The 23,187-nt window shown below is 39.5% G+C and overlaps 2 protein-coding genes across 2 annotated transcripts; both read left to right on the top strand.

Annotated features, from left to right (window-relative positions):
* Positions 1-1,380: 1,380 nt before the first annotated feature.
* On the top strand, positions 1,381-3,441 carry LOC142750721 (olfactory receptor 10A7-like). Its single transcript, XM_075859706.1, has 3 exons — positions 1,381-1,407; positions 1,895-1,947; positions 2,433-3,441. Exons 1-3 carry the CDS (start codon positions 1,381-1,383, stop codon positions 3,439-3,441), a joined length of 1,089 nt encoding a protein of 362 aa, XP_075715821.1.
* Positions 3,442-11,550: 8,109 nt separating this feature from the next.
* Positions 11,551-12,483, top strand: LOC142750719 (olfactory receptor 10A7-like; the record flags this gene model as incomplete). Its single annotated transcript, XM_075859705.1, has 1 exon — positions 11,551-12,483. A coding segment is annotated over one exon (933 nt), but the record flags the coding sequence as incomplete, so codon positions are not given.
* Between the last annotated feature and the right edge of the window lie 10,704 nt (positions 12,484-23,187).

Here is a 23,187-nt window from a genome sequence, read left to right as displayed (position 1 = left end):
AGACAACGTTAAGCATCCTCCTCTCCAGTATGTCAACAAGCTGTTTTATTGAGGTCAGACCCAATGCATGCCAACAACGAAATATGCCATGGGGGTTGCCATCCTGGAAGTTAGGCTTACATATCAATGGCAGGTGGCGAGACAGCGAAGGGGAGAGCTGAAAATGCGTTCTGATTTTTTGCCTTGCCCGCCAATTGTTAAAGAGTAAAGGGTAGTTTCCAGTGTCAAGCTATAAAGGAAGTTAATCAGTTTTTTATCCGCTGGTGTAAGGTAAATTTGGAGCAAGTGTAGAAGATAGAGGAGTCTAGGAAATTATGACATCTTAATAAGATTTGCCCTCCCCAAATAGGAGAGAGTGAAGTGTTTCCAAGTGCTTAATCTCTTCTCTAATTGGGAGATATATTGGGACATGTTAAGCCTATATAATTTACCCGGGTGTTTGGAGATTTGTACTCCCAAATATGATAACGCTGAAGATTTCCACAGGAACGGGAAAGCCGAGGACCACAGCGGTACAGAAGGTCCCTTTAGTAAAAGAGATTCTGTTTTGTCCACGTTCAACACATAGCCGGACAATCTCTCGAGTTTATCCAGGTCCTGAAGGAGTGGGGCCAGCACCTGTTTAGGATCCGACACCACTAACAAGATATCATCCGTAAATGCTTCTACCTTTAATTCTAAATTGTGTGATTCAATTCCCTTAGAAATCAGAGTTTGCTCTAGATGACGTTACAAGGAAACCCCTAAATATATCTATAAGGGGAGAAGTCAGCCCATTGACCGTCACACACTTTGTCGCATCAAAGCGCAGAAACTGTACAAATTGAGAGAAAAACGTACCAAATTGTAATTTGGAGAGGACCGCGTCTAAAAAAGGCCATGTCACTGTGTCAAAGGCCTTCTCGGAATCCAGGCTCATGATCATGGTAACCGGTTGTGTCGGGTCTTGTGCCAAAACAGTCGCAGCTACTGCCGTTCTAATATTTTTTTTATGCTGGTCATTAATCACGGCCTTATAATTAATCACAACCTTATAATACATTTTTTTTTCTTTCCTGATGTTATCTTTATACAGATAAAATGTAAAACTATTTCTAAACAGATTAATTTTGATATTCATAACATCCAGCTGGTAATTACAATATAATTTATATTCTTCAATTGACTTAAACAAAGGAGACTCATGAGACAAAAATTCTCCCCAGACTTATTCCACCCGGCACCTTCCCTGTATTTTCTATATAAATTTCTACAGGTCGTCCATTATTAGCTCATATTCTTCAGTCTGACGGACACACAACATGATTTAGATGTTTTCTTAAATTTCATTTATTTTCCTCGGGGACAAAATTACGATTCATAGAAAACTTAAATGTTAAAATGAATATGAAGAAGAAAGAACATGATGTAAGTATTGTGAGGTGACCTCTGTGATACAAGAAATAATAAAGACTTTCTAAGATGACGCTACAGAGTTCCAAACTGCGTCTGTAAGTGACATCAGCACAAGAAATGTGCGTCGGGAGCTTCATGTAATGGGTTATTACACACAAGCCTAAGATCACAATGTCAGGTGTCGGCTGGAGGGATGTAAAGCCACTAGATTCTGGAGCAGCGTGTTCTTTAGGGGTGATGAATCATGTTTAGCTTTCTGGCAATCTGATGGGACAATCTCGGATTGATGGGGCCAGGAGAAGGCCACCTACCGGTATACATAGTGATTACTGTAATGTTTGGTGTAATGTGGATAATGATCTGGGGCTGATGTGACATTCATTTTGTAACCCATGGTTTAGGAATAGGCTGTCCAACAAGCACATATAGCTGTAATGTCAGGGGTCCACATACTTTTACCCAGATTGTGTAAAAACATAATAATCTATTTATGTCACAGAAAAAAAGAAAGAAAAGGGATAATCTCATCACAATAATCCGAGTACAGTACAGGTAATACGGCGTCACCAGGATAATTGGTATTAGATTGTATTTCTTTTTGTTTCTGTAATAATAATAATTATTATTATTATTATTAATAATAATTATCAACATTATTATTATCACTATTATTATATAGCAAACAATTACATTACCATAGTCTATATGGAAAAAAGACACAATACCTCTATAACAAAAAGTTCTTCAATTCTTAATGTAAATAATGAGAAATATAATCTAAATTCTAGAATTCTATGACGCAATTAAGTGTTATAATCTGATTGTGTTATGTCATCTATTAGAAAAAATCTTGAAGTAGGGAATGTTGGTGGGAATAATGATAATGCACATATGTGATCGATCATAAATGGTAAATATGAAGTGAATTTGTTGCCCAGAAATAATAGTTAGAACTGTCACCGATTGTGTATAGGACAAGTTTGACATTTCTCAGCAGTCTACGCACTGTATTCTGTAACATATATTTCTGTCTGGAGCACTCTCACTCTTGAAGTTTATGATAAAATAGTTTCCGTTTTTGGTTTATTACATCATAACTATCTGTTCTACACACAGGAGAACAATCTGACGGCGGTCACTGAGTTTTTCCTCTTAGCTTTTCAAGTCAGTCAAGATTTACAAATTTTACTTTACTGTCTTCTCCTGGTGGTTTATTGTGGGACAATATATGGAAACCTCCTGATCATCACCCTGGTGTCCACCAGCAAGAACCTCCACACTCCAATGTACTTCTTCATCTCACTACTGTCCATCAGCGACATCTTGTTGACCTCAGATATTGTCCCTAACATGCTCCATATTATACTGAGTAATGGGGGGACCATTACTTTTATTAACTGTTTGACTCAGTTTTTTTTTTTCGGTGTCTCAGAAGCATTTGAATGTTTTCTCCTCACAGTGATGTCTTATGACAGATATGTGGCCATCTGTAACCCCCTCCGTTACACCTCTATTATGACACGTAGACATTGTGTGATATTGACCGTCATCTCTTGGTTTCTTGGATTTTTCATTATTTTGATTAACGCCATAACAATATCAAATCTAAGTTTCTGTGGACCAAATATCGTTGACCATTTCTTCTGTGATCTTGTTCCCTTAATAGAACTTTCCTGTTTTGATACCTCCATTATTCAGCTGGAACTGTATTTACAGAGTGTTCCCTTTGTAATTATTCCAACCACAATCATTGGAATGTCTTATACTTACATAATTCTAACAATCTTCAGGATTCCGTCCAGTACCGGTAGACAGAAAGCCTTCTCCACCTGCAGCTCCCACCTCATTGTCGTCTCCATATTTTACTGGACTATGTTCAGTGTCTATATTGTCCCAACAAAAGGACAAACAGCCACCATGAGTAAGATCCTATCCCTGCTCTACACTGTGATTACGCCTTTCATAAACCCCATTATATACAGTCTACGGAATAAAGATATTAGGAAAGCCGTAAAGCAAACACTTGACAAGCATGTAATCTGGTAAATGAATACTAATATTATATACACTATCTGGCCAAAGGTATTTAGATACCTGACCATCACACCTATTTGGGATTGTTGAACATCCTATGAAAAGCATGGGTGTTAATATGGAGTTGGCGGCTATAACAGCCTCCACTCTTCCGGAAAGGCTTTCCACAAGATTCTAGAGTGTATCAGATGAAATTTGTGCCCATTCAGTCAAAAGATCATGTGTGAGGCAGGGAAATTGCTGTTGGACGAGAAGGTGTTGTTCTTGTTTTTTCTCGAAAAGTGACTTTGTACCAAAATATTTGAAATGGTTTTACATTTTCTGTATCCCAGAGAGACTTTACTGGCAAGAAGATTTTTGAGTACTGGGTCACTAAGTAAAATGTTCCAATGACAGTTCAGAATGTGTGTCATTTCATCCCAGTTTTCATTGAAATCCGTGACAAATCGTGGTTGGGATCGTTCTGTGTTAACCCTTATTTTCGGGGTCAACAGGGTTTCACGATCAGTCCTCAGCGCCCAGTTGTAGGCTTTCTTGATGTTCCTTTTACTGTAATTCCTACCTGACAGCCTGTTTTTCAATTCTATTGCCCGAGTTTTAAATAGCTGGAAGGTAGAGCAGTTCCGTCTAAGCCGCAGGAACTCTCCCTTTGGAATGCCTCTAATGGTGTTAACAGAATGTGCACTCGTTGCATCCAAAAGGCTATTAGTGGCTGTTTTCTTACGGTAAAGGTCTGTCTCAATTATGCCACGCTCGTTGGTGAACAGCCTCACATCTAGGAAAGGGATTGACTGCTGGTCATATGTGAGAGTCAGTCTGAGGTTAAAGTTGTTGGTGTGAAGAGAGAATTTGTGGATGCCTTTGGTACCCTCCATCGGATCTCAGACCACATAAGATGTTCTACTCCTGGTGTGATCTATTGCCTTGAATGCCCATGCGGTCCGGCCAATGTCCGGCCAAGAGCAGGTCTCAACTCCACAGACACAGAGAACAACAGATTATAGTCCATCACCTCAACCACTCGGCCCCTCGTCTTCATAGTCTTGAGTGACGTTCATTTCTAAGTGTTTTATAAACATGTTCTGCCATTATATAAGTTGTGTCAGTAACTTATCTTCTCTCTTACTTCTCCCTTTTTGAAAATCAAATAAAATTGTTTGTAATAAAATAAATGTAATAACATGATAAAACTGCACCAGTGTATAGAAGGGTCAAACACCAAACCATATACACAAAACATAGGATTTTTTTTGTAGGATTAGTCCCATTTCAATTTTTTTTTTTAGCATTAGTTGATGTTTTTTTGTAAGTTCTTAGAGTTTTGTTCCCCCAAACTGCTCAGTAAATTCCTCTTTTATCAGCAGTATTGGCCTCACTAGACACCCAGGACCCTGTCTACTCAACCTGTGCTATGCAGGTGTAGCCGTCTTTACCTTGACTTTTAACGCATTAAATACACAACGGCTGGATCTCTTATCTTGACTTTTTCAATGACTTTTCAATGGCTTTTGTTGTGTGATATCACGCTGCAGCAAGTTATCAGAGTCAAGATAAAGATGGCTGCATCTGTACGTGTACCCCAGGAGGTACATTCCATGTCTCTAGGGGGTGTTACATTGTCCTAAGGCTATGCTGTTAATATTTAGCGCAGTGTACGGTCACATCCTCGGGGGCACTTTTATGTGATTTATTTGGGATAGGGAGTACTTGGCTTATAAACACTGCCCTTGGCCATCTGCCCTTGGATGGTTGTTTAAATTTTTTTGTTGATTAGTATTGTCTTTCCCAAGATAAACCAGTCTCAGAGCCGTCGGGTCACAACTCCCCATGACCTTCAATTGTAGTCAGGGCATCTCAAGACCGGATATCCTCAAGTCTTCATCTCCACAGCCTGAAAAATGAGAGATCCTTCACCTTCCAAATCATTATTCCACCAAATCATTCGATTTTATCTACATCTTTTCTGTAGCTTTCCAATCATACAAACTGTCATGGGGTTCGTTAGGTTAATACACGATCAACAGAGCCAGTGATGACAGGGCAACTCCAACAGGATTTATTGTATCCAATGCTGACCGACCAGGTCACCTTCCACGCAGGGACAGCACACAGTCCCCAAAATCAGGTAATCACAGGAAACTCCTCAGAGCGCCGGCCTCAGCTTCAGCTCTCAGTAAAGTCTACATCCAGGAGATCTTCATCCTCTCCAGGACAAGCCCTTATACACCCTTCAGGGGGGGGGGGCATCTTGGCAGTTTCTAGTCACCATGATTTGTTATAATGACTTTAGTTTGTATTTCTACTGTCTGTATGTGAGTTGTGTGTTTTGTACTATTATGTGTATTGCTCGTCTATTGTCTGTATGTGAGTTGTGTCTTTTGTACTATTATGTGTATTGCTCGTCTATTGTCTGTATGTGAGTTGTGTGTTTTGTACTATTAGGTGTATTGCTCGTCTATTGTCTGTATGTGAGTTGTGTCTTTTGTACTATTATGTGTATTGCTCGTCTATTGTCTGTATGTGAGTTGTGTGTTTTGTACTATTATGTGTATTGCTCGTCTATTGTCTGTATGTGAGTTGTGTCTTTTGTACTATTATGTGTATTGCTCGTCTATTGTTCCCCAAACTGGCAAGAAGGGAAAAAGTCAAAAGAGGTGCAAAGTCTGCTATAGGAGGGGGATAAGGGAGGACACAATATATCAATGTTACACGTGTCCCAAAAAAACAGGGCTCTGTATGAAAGTGTTTTAAAATGTATCATACATCCTTTGATTTTCAATCTACTTCCGTTTTACTTACCCTGATGTACTCCGCACAGCTTATCCCCCTTATCTTTCCCCTCTTGGCCCTGCTGCGTGCCCAGGCAGCTGATAACAGCCACATTGAGGCTATTGCTGTATCCGGGAGAACCCACATTACAGTTTATGGGGTGTATGTCTCCGGTTAAAATGCTTACTACACCTCTAGATGAATGCCTTAAGGGGTGTAGTTTTTAAAACGGGGTCACTTCTTGGGGGTTTCAACTGTACTGGTACCTCAGGGGCTTCTGCATACATGACTTTGCACCAGAAAATCCCCAGTAGGCCAAACGGTGGTCCTTTCCTTCTGAGCCCTCCCATGGGCCCAAACGGCAGTTTATAACCACAAATGGGGTATTGCCGCACTCAGGACAAATTGGGCAACAAAATGGGGTATTTTATTTCTTGTGAAAATAAGAAATTTTGAGCCAAAACGACATCTTATTGGAAAAAATTAAATTTTTTACAATTCACAGCCCAATTCAAATAAGTTCTGTGAAACAACTGTGGGTTCTAAATGATCACAACAACTATAAATGAATGCCTTGAGGGGTGTAGCTTCCAAAATGGGGTCACTCTGGTGGGTTTCCATTGCATTGATACCTCTTGGGCTCTGCAAATGCGACATGACACCCGAAAACCAATACAGCAAAATCTGCACTCCAAAGAACACACAGCGCTCCTTCCCTTCTGAGCCCTCCCATGGGCCCAAACGGCAGTGCCACAAATTGGTAATGCCGCACTCAAGAGAAATTGGGCAACAAAATGGGGTATTTTGTTTCCTTTGAAAATAAGAAATTTTGATGAAAAAATGACAACTTATTGGAAAAAGTGTCTTTTTTTTTAATTCACAGCCCAATTCAAATAGGTGCTGTGTAAAAACTGTGGGATCAAAATGGTAACAACAACCATAAATGAATTCCTTGAGGGTTGCAGTTTCCAAAATGGCATCACTTGGGGGATTCCTACAGTTTTGGCACCTCAACACCTCTTCAAACCTGGCATGCTGCCTAAAATATATTCTAATAAAAAAGAGGCTCCAAAATGCACTAGGTCCTTCTTTGTTTCTGGGGCTTGTGATTTAGTCCACGAGCACACTAGAGCCACATGTGGGACATTTCTAAAAAATTGCAGAATCTGGACAATACATATTTAGTAGTATTTCTCTGGTAAAACATTCTGTGTTACAGTAAAAAAATGAAAATTTGGAAATTCAGCAAGAAAAATTAAATGTGCAAATTTCACCTCCACTTTGCTTTAATTCCTGTTAAATGCCTAAAGGGTTAAATAAACTTACTAAATGCTGTTTTGAATACTTTGAGGGGTCTAGTTTTTTAAATGGGGTGTTTTATGGGGGTTTCTAATACATAGGCCCCTCAAAGCCACTTCGGAACTGAACAGGCACCTTAAAAAAAAGTTTTTGGAAATTTTCTTAAAAATATGAGAAATTGCTGTTTATGTTCTAAACCTTGTAACGTCCAAGAAAAATAAAAGAATGTTCAAAAAACGATGGCAATCTAAAGCAGACTTATGGAAATGTGAACTAGTAACTATTTTGGGTGGTATAAACATCTGTTTTACAAGCAGATGCATTTCAATTCCGAAAAATGCTATTTTTTCTACATTTTCTCTAAATTTTGCAATTTTTCGCAAATAAACACTGAATATATCGACCAAGTTTTACCACTAACATGAAGCCCAATGTCTCACGAGAAAACAATCTCAGAATCACTTGAATAGGTTTAAGGATAGGTTTAAGCATTCTGAAGTTATTACCACATAAAGTGAAATTGAAAAATGGGCTCTGAGCCTTAAGGCCCAAACTAGGTTGCGTCCTTATTAATCAAAGCTTAATGCAACCATGGACAAAGAGGTGGGATGGGGACCAGCCGACCGTCCATCTCAGTCCATGCCACTGTAAACGCTGCAGTGCGATGAAAGCAGTTCCTAATATCCATCCTAACTCTCTGTGGAAGCAGGGAGATGAAGGTTTCCCATGTGGCAAAGAACTGCTCCACTTGGAGTTCTTTATGGAGAGACGCCTCCATCCAATCCTTCTTGAATAAGTATAAGAGTCTGTCCAGAAAAAGCTTAAATGGTGGGGCCTGGTCGTGTAGCCAGGTTTGTAAAATGGCCTTCGCACCCACCGCTGCCACATAATGTAATAATCTATATGCCCAATGGGAACATCTGGGTGGATGTGGGTCCTTATATCCAAAAATTACCCAGAGTGATATGTCAGGAGTGTAGTTTGTAAGGTTCTGAGTTGTGTATGAGCGAATACAGGACCAAAAAGTCTCAATATTAGGGCAGGCCCAGAGACAATGTTGGAGATTGGGCTCCAGGGTGTGACACTTAAAGCATTGAGAGGTGGAATATAAACCTATTCTGTGGCCCACAAGTGGAGTTAGATAACATCAATGTGCTATTTTAAGTCTCATCTCTAGAAATCGGGCCGAGGATAAAAATTTATGAACGTGGTCCAAAGCTTTCAAAATGACAGGGTAAGTGAGCAATTGATCATCATTCTGCCATTTAGTCAGTGGCGTTTGAGTTGCGGCATAGTCCAGCGCAGGTGTAAGAACTGGTATTTCCTGGTTATTTCACCTTTGTGTATGTTTTGTATAAAGAAGCCTTGGAGAAGATGGGGCTTCCATTCCCGCTATGGCAATTGTTTCAAGACATTTGTGATATAGCTTTTTGGCTTGTGAATTATGGAAGGGATCTATGGGTACGGTCGTGAACTTCAACCACATCTTAGACAACGTTAAGCATCCTCCTCTCCAGTATGTCAACAAGCTGTTTTATTGAGGTCAGACCCAATGCATGCCAACAACGAAATATGCCATGGGGGTTGCCATCCTGGAAGTTAGGCTTACATATCAATGGCAGGTGGCGAGACAGCGAAGGGGAGAGCTGAAAATGCGTTCTGATTTTTTGCCTTGCCCGCCAATTGTTAAAGAGTAAAGGGTAGTTTCCAGTGTCAAGCTATAAAGGAAGTTAATCAGTTTTTTATCCGCTGGTGTAAGGTAAATTTGGAGCAAGTGTAGAAGATAGAGGAGTCTAGGAAATTATGACATCTTAAAAAGATTTGCACTCCCCAAATAGGAGAGAGTGAAGTGTTTCCAAGTGCTTAATCTCTTCTCTAATTGGGAGATATATTGGGATATGTTAAGCCTATATAATTTACCCGGGTGTTTGGAGATTTGTACTCCCAAATATGATAACGCTGAAGATTTCCACCGGAACGGGAAAGCCGAGGACCACAGCGGTACAGAAGGTCCCTTTAGTAAAAGAGATTCTGTTTTGTCCACGTTCAACACATAGCCGGACAATCTCTCGACTTTATCCAGGTCCTGAAGGAGTGGGGCCAGCACCTGTTTAGGATCCGACACCACTAACAAGATCTCATCCGCGCTTCCTTCTACCTTTAATTCTAAATTGTGTGATTCAATTCCCTTAGAAATCAGAGTTTGCTCTAGATGACGTTACAAGGAATCGATGGAGCAATTAAAAAGTAAAGGGGAAAGAGGGCAGCCCTGTTTTGTCCCCCTAAATATATCTATAAGGGGAGAAGTCAGCCCATTGACCGTCACACACTTTTTCGCATCAAAGCGCAGAAACTGTACAAATTGAGAGAAAAACTTACCAAATTGTAATTTGGAGAGGACCGCGTCTAAAAAAGGCCATGCCACTGTGTCAAAGGCCTTCTCGGAATCCAGGCTCATGATCATGGTTACAGGTTGTGTCGGGTCCTGTGCCAAAACAGTCGCAGCTACTGCCGGTCTAATATTTTTTTTAAGCTGGTCATTAATCACGGCCTTATAATTATTCACGACCTTATAATACATTTTATTTTCTTTCCTGATGTTTTCTTTATACAGATAAAATGTAAAACTATTTCTAAACAGATTAATTTTGATATTCATAACATCCAGCTGGTAATTACAATATAATTTATATTCTTCAATTGACTTAAACAAAGGAGACTCATGAGACATTGTCCAAAATTCTCCCCAGACTTATTCCACCCGGCACGTCCCCTGTATTTTCTATATAAATATCTACAGGTCGTCCATTATTAGCTCATATTCTTCAGTCTGACGGCCACACAACATGGTTTAGATGTTTTCTTAAATTTCATTTATTTGCCTCGGGGACAAAATTATGATTCATAGAAAACTTAAATGTTAAAATGAATATGAAGAAGAAAGAACATGATGTAAGTATTGTGAGGTGACCTCTGTGATACAAGACATAATAAAGACTTTCTAAGATGACGCTACAGAGTACCAAACTGCGTCTGTAAGTGACATCAGCACAAGAACTGTGCGTCGGGAGCTTCATGTAATGGGTTATTACACACAAGCCTAAGTTCACAATGTCAGGTGTCGGCTGGAGGGATGTAAAGCCACTGGACCCTGGAGCAGAGTGTTCTTTGGGGTGATGAATCATGTTTAGCTCTCTGGCAATCTGATGGACCAATCTCGGATAGATGGAGGCCAGGAGAACGCCACCTACCGGAATACATAGTGATTACTGTAATGTTTGGTGTAATGTGGATAATGATCTGGGGCTGATGTGGCATTCATTTTGTAACCCATGGTTTAGGAATAGGCTGTCCAACAAGCACATATAGGTGTAATGTCAGGGGTCCACATACTTTTACCCAGAATGTGTACAAACATAACAATCTATTTATGTCACAGAAAAAAAGAAGAAAAGAGATAATCTCATAACAATAATCCGAGTACAGTACAGGTAATACGGCGTCACCAGGATAATTGGTATTAGATTGTATTTATTTTTGTTTCTGTAATAATAATAATAATTATTATTATTATTAATAATAATTATCAACATTATTATTATCACTATTATTATATAGCAAACAATTACATTACCATAGTCTATATGGAAAAAAGACACAATACCTCTATAACAAAAAGTTCTTCAATTCTTAATGTAAATAATGAGAAATATAATCTAAATTCTAGAATTCTATGACGCAATTAAGTGTTAGAATCTGATTGTGTTATGTCATCTATTAGAAAAAAATCTTGTAGTAGGGAATGTTGGTGGGAATAATAATAATGCTCATATGTGATCGATCATAAATGGTAAATATGAAGTGAATTTGTTGCCCAGAAATAATAGTTAGATCTGTCACTGATTGTGTATAGGACAAGTTTGACATTTCTCAGCAGTCTACGCACTGTATTCTGTAACATATATTTCTGTCTGGAACACTCTCACTCTTGAAGTTTATGATAAAATAGTTTCTGTTTTTGGTTTATGACATCATAACTATCTGTTCTACACACAGGAGAACAATCTGACGGCGGTCACTGAGTTTTTCCTCTTAGCTTTTCAAGTCAGTCAAGATTTACAAATTTTACTTTACTGTCTTCTCCTGGTGGTTTACTGTGGGACAATATATGGAAACCTCCTGATCATTACCCTGGTGTCCATCAGTAAGAACCTCCACACTCCAATGTACTTCTTCATCTCACTACTGTCCATCAGCGACATCTTGTTGACCTCAGATATTGTCCCTAACATGCTCCATATTATACTGAGTAATGGGGGGACCATTACTTTTATTAACTGTTTGACTCAGTTTTTTTTTTTCGGTGTCTCAGAAGCATTTGAATGTTTTCTCCTCACAGTGATGTCTTATGACAGATATGTGGCCATCTGTAACCCCCTCCGTTACACCTCTATTATGACACGTAGACATTGTGTGATATTGACCGTCATCTCTTGGTTTCTTGGATTTTTCATTATTTTGATTAACGCCATAACAATATCAAATCTAAGTTTCTGTGGACCAAATATCATTGACCATTTCTTCTGTGATCTTGTTCCCTTAATAGAACTTTCCTGTTTTGATACCTCCATTATTCAGCTGGAACTGTATTTACAGAGTGTTCCCTTTGTAATTATTCCAACCACAATCATTGGAATGTCTTATACTTACATAATTCTAACAATCTTCAGGATTCCGTCCAGTACCGGTAGACAGAAAGCCTTCTCCACCTGTAGCTCCCACCTCATTGTCGTCTCCATATTTTACTGGACTATGTTCAGTGTCTATATTGTCCCAACAAAAGGACAAACAGCCACCATGAGTAAGATCCTATCCCTGCTCTACACTGTGATTACTCCATTCATAAACCCCATTATATACAGTCTACGGAATAAAGACATTAGGATAGCCGTAAAGCAAACACTTGACAAGCATGTAATCTGGTAAATGAATACTAATATTATATACACTATCTGGCCAAAGGTATTTAGACACCTGACCATCACACCTATTTGAGATTGTTGAACATCCTATGAAAAGCATGGGTGTTAATATGGAGTTGGCGGCTATAACAGCCTCCACTCTTCCGGAAAGGCTTTCCACAAGATTCTAGAGTGTATCAGATGAAATTTGTGCCCATTCAGTCAAAAGATCATGTGTGAGGCAGGGAAATTGCTGTTGGACGAGAAGGTGTTGTTCGCAATTAGCGTTCCAAATAATTTCAAAAGTATTTGTTGGGGATGAGGTCAGGGCTCTGTGCAGCCACTCGAGTTCCTCCATACCAAACTCCTCACACCATGTCTTTATGGATCTTGCTTTGTACACAGGGGCACAGTCTTCCACAATATTGGATGTTACAATTGTCTTTGTATTCTGTATTCTGTAGTATTAACATAATTCTTCACTGGAAAAAAGAAGCCAAATCCCGAAAAACAGCCCCAAACCATTATTTCTCCCCTAGTAAAAGCTTTTTGGTAGGTAGAGTTCTTTCGGCATTCACCAAATCAGATTTTTCCATCAAGCCTCCAGATAGTGATTAATCACACTAGAGAACACGCTGCTCCAGAGTTTAGTGGTGGGGTGATTTACATCTCTTGAGCCGATTCTTGGCATTGTACATTGTGATCTTTAATGCAGCTCTCCTGCTCTGATACATCCATCGTTCATACCCAGAATCTCATATTTGGATTCTTAATTGTAATTATACCCTGTGTAATAATTGCGATGTCCTATGTGTACATTGTCATCACCATTCTGAAGTTTCCATCCAATACCGGTAGACATAAAGACTTCTCCACCTGTAGCTCCCACCTCATTGTGGTTTCTATACTTTATGGGACATTAATTATTGTTTATATGTTTCCACCAAGAGGACAATCCCTGATCCTGAGTAAGATCTTGTCTCTGAGTTATACTGTGGTGACCCCACTGCTTAACCCTATTATATACACTCTGAGGAACAAAGACTTTACAGAAGCTTTCCATAGACTTAAGCTGATTTTATGATTTCTTGATGATGGATTGTAAAGACAAGACACTAGTCCATTATACCGTAGTGTAATATTACACATAAAATGACATTACATTAAACAAAAACGCTGTAGACAGTATTCTTTATATTTCTTGTATTTGTGTCTGGTTGTGGAGGTTTCTTTCACTGATTTAACATATACATACATCAGCCATGACATCACAGCCACTTGCCTAATATTGTGTAGATCCCCCTTGTGCTACCAAAACCATTCTGACTCATTCTGACCCATTGAGGCATGAACTCCACAAGACCTCTCCGTAAGTGGCAAGATGCGGCCCCCATACATTGGACATGTTTTCCAGCACATCCGTCAGTTGTTGGATTAGATACAGATCTGTTCTTGGGAATTTGAGGTCCAAGTAAACACCTTGAATTTTTTATATGTACCACACATTATTTTTGGACACTATTTGCAATGTGGCAGAGCGGATTATCCTGCTGTAAGAGGCCACTGCCATTAGGGGATACTGTTGCCATGAAGGGGTGCACTTGGTCTATGATTATGTAGGTAGTATGAGTCACATATATATGAATGCCAGGACTAGAGATGAGCGAACTTATGAAAAGTTCGGTTTGGCTGGTTCGCTGAATTTCATGAAAAAGTTCGATTCGGACCGAACCTGTAATACAAGAAAGCCCCTAAAAATCGTGTATAACACTGTTTAAAAGCCCTAGAAGCCCTGTATAACACTCTTAGGTCACCCATGAGTGTATCCAAGTACTTTTGAGCTGTCTTTAAAGGGTTATTCCCAAGTTGATAAATGGAGCTATAAGGGTATGTTCACACAAGGGCGTCCATAACGGCTGAAATTACGGGGATGTTTCAGCTTGAAAACATCCCCGTAATTTCAGCCGTAACGGCATGTGCAGGCGCTTGAACGCCGCGTCCATTACGGACGTAATTGGCACTGCTATTCATTGGAGTCAATGAATAAGGGCTCCAATTACGGCCAAAGAAGTGACAGGTCACTTCTTTGACGCGGGCGTCTATTTACGCGCCGTCATTTGACAGCGGCGCGTAAATTACGCCTCGTGTGAACAGACAAACGTCTGCCCATTGCTTTCAATGGGCAGATGTTTGTCAGCGCTATTGAGGCGCTATTTTCGGACGTAATTCGGGGCAAAAATGCCCGAATTACGTCCATAATTAGTGCGTGTGAACATACCCTAAAGCTCCCCCATGTAAAAATAAGAAGAATTCTAATTACCTGTCCGTCGTCCAGCGATGTCGTTTTCTTGATATCCTTGATTGAAGTTGCGGTCGGTCCCTCTTTGTATCCTGCTCGTTGCCTAGGTTCCCGGCCACCACTATTTACCTTTAGCGGTGGCCGCGCATGTGTAATGACATCCTCTGCGTCCTGAGCAGAGGATGTCATTTACTCGTGAACGCGCATCTGGGCGCATATCGGCGCATGCACAGGAGATGCAGTGGAAGGCACCCGTCGCGAGGAGAAGTCTGCGCTCTGCTAAAGGTAAGTGTGTGTGTGTGTGTTTGTGTATATATGGGTGTGTTTGTGTATATGTGCTTGTGTATATGCTTGTGTATATGTGTGTGTGTGTGTGTGTGTGTTTTTAGTGTGAGTGTATATATGGGTGTATTTGTGTGTATGTGTATATGTTCGTGTGTATATTTTTGTGTTTGTGTATATGTGTGTGTGTTTGTGTGTTTATGTGTGTGTGTATATATGGGTGTGTTTGTGTATATGTTTGTGTGTATATGTTTGTGTATGTGTGTGTGTTTTTGTATATGTGTGTGTTTGTGTATGTGTTTGGGTATATATGGGTGTGTTTGTGTACATATGTTTGTGTGTGTATATGTGTATATGTTAGTGTGTGTATGTGTGTGTGTGTGTTTTTTTGGTGTGTTTATGTGTGTGATGGTGTATATATGGGTGTGTTTGTGTATATGTGTGTGTGATTGTGTATATATGTGTGTGTTTGTGTATATATGGGTGTGTTTTTGTATATATGGGTGTGTTTGTGTATATGTTTGTGTGTGTGTGTTTGTATGTGTGTGATTGTGTATGTGTGTTTGTGTATATATGGGTTTGTTTGTGTACATGTGTTTGTGTATTTGTTTGTGTGTATATGTGTGTGTTTGTGTATATGTGTGTGTGTGTTTGTGTGTTTATGTGTGTGTGTTTGTGTGTATATGGGTGTGTTTGTGCATATGTGTATATGTTTGTGTGTATATGTTTGTGTGTTTTTGTATATGTATATGTGTGTGTATATGTGTGTGTTTGTGTATATATGGGTGTGTTTGTGCATATGTGTATATGTTTGTGTGTATATGTTTGTGTGTGTTTTTGAATATGTGTGTTTGTGTATATGTGTGTGTGTGTGTGTGTGTGTGTGTGTGTGTGTATATATGTGTGTGTTTGTGTATATATGGGTGTGTTTGTGTATATATGGGTGTGTTTGTGTATATATGGGTGTGTTTGTGTACATGTGTTTGTGTGCATGTGTTTGTGTATATGTTTGTGTGTTACATAGTTACATAGTTACATAGTTAGTACGGCTGAAAAAAGACACATGTCCATCAAGTTCAACCAAGGGAAGGGAAAAGGGAACGGAAAAATTTCTACACATAGGAGCAAATATTTTTTTGTTCTAGGAAATTATCTAACCCTTTTTTAAAGCCATCTACTGTCCCTGCTGTGACCAGCTCCTGCGGTAGGCTATTCCATAAATTCACAGTTCTCACTGTAAAGAAGCCTTGTCGCCTCTGCAGCTTGAACCTTTTTTTCTCCAGACGGAGGGAGTGCCCCCTTGTTTTTTGAGGGGGTTTTACAAGGAACAGGATTTCACCATATTTTTTGTATGTGCCATTAATATATTTATATAAGTTAATCATGTCCCCCCTTAGTCGTCTTTTTTCAAGGCTAAATAGGTTTAATTCTTTCAATCTTTCCTCATAACTTAAATTCTCCATGCCCCTTATTAGCTTCGTTGCTCTTCTTTGTATTTTTTCCAACTCCAGGGCATCCTTTCTATGAACTGGTGCCCAGAACTGAACTGCATATTCTAGATGAGGCCTCACTAATGCTTTGTAAAGTGGCATTATTACATCCCTGTCCCGCGAGTCCATGCCTCTTTTAATACACGACAATATCCTGCTGGCCTTTGAAGCAGCTGATTGACACTGCATGCTGTTATTGAGTTTATGATTTACAAGTACACCCAGATCCTTCTCAACAAGTGAATCCGCCAGTGTAGCGCCCCCTAGGACATATGATGCATGCAGGTTGTTGGTACCAAGATGCATAACTTTACATTTATCTACATTAAACTTCATTTGCCAAGTGGACGCCCAAACACTTAGTTTGTTTAAATCTGCCTGTAATTCATGAACATCTTCCATAGTCTGAACTATATTACATAGCTTGGTGTCATCTGCAAAAATAGAAATAGTGCTATTAATCCCTTCCTCTATATCATTAATAAATAAGTTGAATAATAGTGGTCCCAGCACTGAACCCTGGGGTACACCACTTATAACCGGTGACCATTCAGAGTAGGAATCATTGACCACAACTCTCTGGATACGGTCCTTGAGCCAATTCTCAATCCAATTACAAACTATATTTTCTAAACCTATAGTCCTTAATTTACCCATTAGGCGTCTATGTGTGTGTATGTGTGTGTGTTTGTGTGTTTATGTGTGTGTGTTTGTGTATATATGGGTGTGTTTGTGCATATGTGTATATGTTTGTGTGTATATGTTTGTGTATTTTTGTATATGTATATTTGTGTGTTTGTGTATATGTGTGTTTGTGTATATAAGGGTGTGTTTGTGTACATGTGTTTGTGTATATGTTTGTGTGTGTATATGTGTGTTTTTTTAGTTTATATGTGTGTGTATGTGTGTGTGTGTTTGTGTGTATATGTGTGTGTTTGTGTATATATGGGTGTGTTTGTGCAAATGTGTATATGTTTGTGTGTATATGTTTGTAAGTGTTTTTGTATATGTGTGTGTTTGTGTATATGTGTGTGTGTGTTTGTTTGTATATATGTGTGTGTTTGTGTATATATGGTGTGTTTGTGTATATATGGTGTGTTTGTGTATATATTGGTGTGTTTGTGTATATGTTTGTGTGTGTGTGTTTGTGTGTGTGTGTGTGTTTGTGTATATATGGGTGTGTTTGTGTACATGTATTTGTGTATATGTTTGTGTGTATATGTGTGTGTTTGTGTGTATATGTGTGTGTTTGTGTATATGTTTGTGTGTATGTGTTTGTGTGTTTATGTGTGTGTTTGTGTAATATATGGGTGTGTGTTTATATGTGTTTGTGTATATGGTTGTGTGTGGTTGTTTGTGTGTGTGTAGGTGAGTATAAGTATCGGTATTGTTCACATTGATAACTTTTTTTTTATGTTGTTGCAGATTTTGATGTACCAATTGGACTACATCTTCCGATTCGTTGGAATACTGCGTAGATCTACGTTTTTTGAAAATTTTAATAAAATGCTTAACGAGGGTTTTGTTGGGGATTTCTTATTTCAATAAAAAAGATTTGTATTTGTGTTTTTTTTTAAACTTTATTAGTGCCTAGATAATGGCAGTTGGCTGATTGACAGCGTCCATTATTAAGGCGGTACTTAGTGTTAGCCGGTGCAGAGGCTAGCACTAACCACCCATTATTACCCCGGTACCCACCACCGCCAGGGGTGCCGGGAAGAGCTTGGTACGATCCAGTACCCGACCATCTGTTGTGATGGTCGGGTACTGGGGCGGCCGTAGGCTGGTATTATGAGGCTGGGAAGGGCCAAAAACAGTGGACCTTCCCACCCTTGTAATGCTAGGCTGCTGCTGCTGTGTTGTATCGGGCTGGTTATAAAAATGTGGGGGACCCCCACGTAGTTTTTTTTTTTTTAAATTTAACAATAGACGTTGGGTCCCCCACATTTTTAATAACCAGCCATATACAAGGCCGCAGCAGCCTGGCATTACACGGGTGGGAGGGCCACTGGTTTAGTACATTCCCAGGCTAATAACACTATGTTGTTTGTGGCTGGTTATGATAAATTGGGTGGAACCCCATGTCTTTTTAATAAAAATAATAAATAAATAATAAAAAAAAAAATGACGTGGGGTCCCCACAACTTTTATAGCCAGCCAGATACAACACAGCAGCAGCAGCAGCCTAGCATTACAAGGGTGGGAAGGTCCACTGTTTTTGGCCCTTCCCAGCCTCATAATACCAGCCTGCGGCCGCCCCATAGCCCGACCATCACAACAGATGGTCGGGTACTGGATCGTACTTGGCTCTTCCCGGCACCCTGGTGGTGGTGGGTACCGGGGTAATAATGGTGGTTAGTGTTAGACTCTGCACCGGCTAACACTAAGCCTACCCTTAGTAATGGACGTTGTCACTCAGACCGCGGCCATTACTAAAGTGGTAGTAATAAAACTTGAAAAGAAAAGACAAAGATATAGATAAAATATTTTATTGAAATAAAGCACCCCCAACACAACCCTCATTAACCATTTTATTGTAGAAAAAAAACGTCATCTACGTAGTCCTCGAAACCGACGTAGTCCAAACACCAAACCTGTAAAAAATATATATATATATAAAAAAAAGAAATAAAACATGTCGTAAGCTTAGTTTCAGTTTCATGTGTGATACTGACTGTTATACCATGTATAGAAGCCTGCCGCCAAGTTGACTTAGATACAGGGCGCCAGCAGACAGTATCATACATGGCCATACAGACATATATACAAACAAACATGCATACAAACATACATACATATATACAAGCATACACATATATACATGCAAACATACATACATGCAAACATACATACTAACATGCACATATATACATACATGACAACATACATACATGACAACATACATACATACATACATACATGACAACATACATACATACATACATACATGCATGCAAACATACATACAAGCAAACATACAAGCAACCATACATACAAACATACATGCACACATATACATACATGCCAACATGCATGCATACATACATGCACATATACACATACATACATGACAACATACATACATGCACATATACACATACATGACAACACACATACATACATACATACATACATACATACATGACAACATACACACATACATACATACATACATACATGCCAACATACATGCAAACATACATACATGCACATATACACATACATGACAACATACATACATACATGCAAACACATACATACAAACATACATACTAACATACACATATATACTAGCATGCACATATATACATACATGCCAACATACATACATGCCAACATACATACATGCATACATACATACACATATACACATACATACATACATACATACATGACAACATACATGCATGGCAACATGCATACATACATACATACATACATACATACATGCACATATACACATACATGACAACATACATACATGACAACATACATACATACATACATACATACATACATACATGCAAACATGCATACATGCACATATACACATACATACATACATACATACATACATACATACATTCAAACATACATACATGCCAACATACATACATGCAAACATACATACATGCAAACATATGTACTAACATGCACATATATACTAACATGCACATATATACATACATGCCAACATACATACATGCATGTCAACATACATACATACATGCCAACATACATGCACATATACACATACATACATGACAACATACATACATACATACATACATACATGCATACATGGCAACATGCATGCATACATACATACATACATGCACATATACACATACATGAAACATACATACATGACAACATACATACATGCACATATACACATACATACATGACAACATACATACATGGCAACATGCATACATACATACATACATACATGCAAACATACATACATGCACATATACACATACATACATACATACATACATACATACATGCAAACATACATACATGCACATATACACATACATACATGCAAACATACATACACACATACACACATATACATACATGCCAACATACATACATACACACACATATACACATACATACATGACAACATACATGGCAACATGCATACATACATGCATACATGCACATATACACATACATGACAACATACATGCATGACAACATACATACATACATACATACATACAAACATGCAAACATACATACATGCACATATACACATACATACATACATACATGCATACATACATACATGCAAACATACATACATGCAAACATACATACATGCCAACATACATACATACATGCAAACATACATACATACATGCAAACATACATACTAACATGCACATATATACTAACATGCACATATATACATGCATGCCAACATACATACATACATACATACATGCACATATACACATATACACATATACACATACATACATACATACATACATACATACCAACATACATACATGTCAGCATACATACATACATGCATACATACATGACAACATACATACATGACAACATACATACATACATACATACATGACAACATGCATACATGCACATATACACATACATACATACATACATACATGCCAACATACATACATGGCAACATGCATACATACATGCATACATGCAACATACATACATGCACATATACATACATACATAAACTCACCTAAGACGTTCCCACGAAGAGCTGAACGGTCCCGTCACTTTTCTTCTAATACTCCCATTCACAATAACGGAGCGGTGGGCGCAGATGACGTAATCATGTGGGCCTGATATGATTACGTCATCTGTGCCACAACGTATTGTTACTATGAATGCGAGCGGTGCCAAGTAGAAGGAAGATGGCAAGTGACCGGACCGGTCAGAGCGCCGATAGAACGTCTTAGGTGATTATTATTTTTTTTATATATTTTTAGTTGTTCGTCGGGTGCTGATGCAGCACCGATGCGGCGGGTACAAAAATGTAGTGACAGGGTGGGGGAGGGAAAAGTGGCTTGCCGAAATGGGGAGAATGTAGTGTAGTGTAGTGTAGTGTACAGTACATTCACGGTAAGTTCGTCTCAATTGGGCTTACCATGCAAGCTTGAGACGAACATTCTCCCGATGTTGCTAGAACTACAGTATCTAGCAACGTCGGGAGCGCGCACACTGCAGAGCGGAGCGGCTTGATTGACATCGAGCCGCTCACGCCCCTTTTTAGAAAAGATAACCAGTACTTGCTGAGTTATCAAGTGTAAAAAAAAGGCACTTGAACTGAATTTTTTATTTTTTTTAACACCAAATGTTTTAAAATTCATTTCCTGCTTAGAATGTCTAAAAAAAAAAATTTGAGTCAACTTGGGAATAACCCTTTAAGGCAAAGTTAGTGTCAAAGTTACGCTAACATTGATGGCTATAGGAAAACGGATGGGACACGGTGATAACTAACAGAAACCACTGCACTTGTGCATGTTGTATGCTGAATGCATTGTTAAAAAAGGTACAAAAATTAACAATTTTAGGCGGCTGATGCCTGCCGGGGTTCATACATATAAGGTGGTAAAAGAAGAAGCAATGGCTTTTGACAAGCCCTCAAAAAATGTACCCTTTATGGTGGCAGATGCCTGCCGTGGTTCATCCATACATGGATGTAAAAGCAACAAGCAATGGCTTTTCACAAGCCCTCCAGGCCTGCTTGTAGCAGATGGCAGTGGAGGTGTATTGGTGGTAGTAGAGGTAGCCAACAGACAGCAAGGGTGGTGGTAGTAGTAGTAGTAGTAGCAGCACATTAAAAGACACGGACAGTCACAGGACAAAGCCCTGTGGTGGGGCAGGCCTGCTTGTAGCAGACGGCAGTGGAGGTGTATTGGTGGTAGTAGAGGTAGCCAACGGACAGCAAGGGTGGTGGTAGTAGTAGTAGAGGCACATTAAAAGACACTGGACAGTCACAGGACAAAGCCCTGTGGTGGGGCTGGCCTCAGGCCTGCTTGTAGCAGACGGCAGTGGAGGTGTATTGGTGGTAGTAGAGGTAGCCAACGGACAGCAAGGGTGGTAGTAGTAGTAGCAGCACATTAAAAGACACTGGACAGTCACAGGACAAAGCCCTGTGGTGGGGCTGGCCTCAGGCCTGCTTGTAGCAGACCGCAGTGGAGGTGTATTGGTGGAAGAAGAGGTAGCCAACAGACAGCAAGGGTGGCAGTAGTAGTAGCAGCACATTAAAAGACACTGGACAGTCACAACTCACAGGACAAAGCCCTGTGGTGGGGCAGGCCTGCTTGTAGCACACGGCACTGAGGGTGGATTGGTGGTGGTTGACTGGTAGTAGTGGTGGTGGTGGACTACTGACAGCACGGGTGGTGGTGGTAGTAGTAGCTGCATCAACAGCACAGCAGCACATTAAAAAAGAGTGGACAGGACAAAGCCCTGTGGTTGTTTTTCTGAGACTTGTCAGAGGTACTGCGGATGGTGCTGTCACTGCTGTGTGTGAGGACCGGCGTCGATTACTAGGCAGACACAGACAACATGGAATATCAAGCCAAGGCTTCCTTTGGAACAAAAGATGTGGAAAATAAACAGTGGCAGAATTTTACAATCCCCAAGATAA

Source organism: Rhinoderma darwinii, chromosome 3, assembly GCF_050947455.1.
Source record: "Rhinoderma darwinii isolate aRhiDar2 chromosome 3, aRhiDar2.hap1, whole genome shotgun sequence".
Classification (NCBI taxonomy): Eukaryota; Metazoa; Chordata; class Amphibia; order Anura; family Rhinodermatidae; genus Rhinoderma; species Rhinoderma darwinii.
The sequence above is the reverse complement of the archived record's forward strand: the minus strand, read 5'-3'. Positions and strand labels throughout refer to the sequence as shown.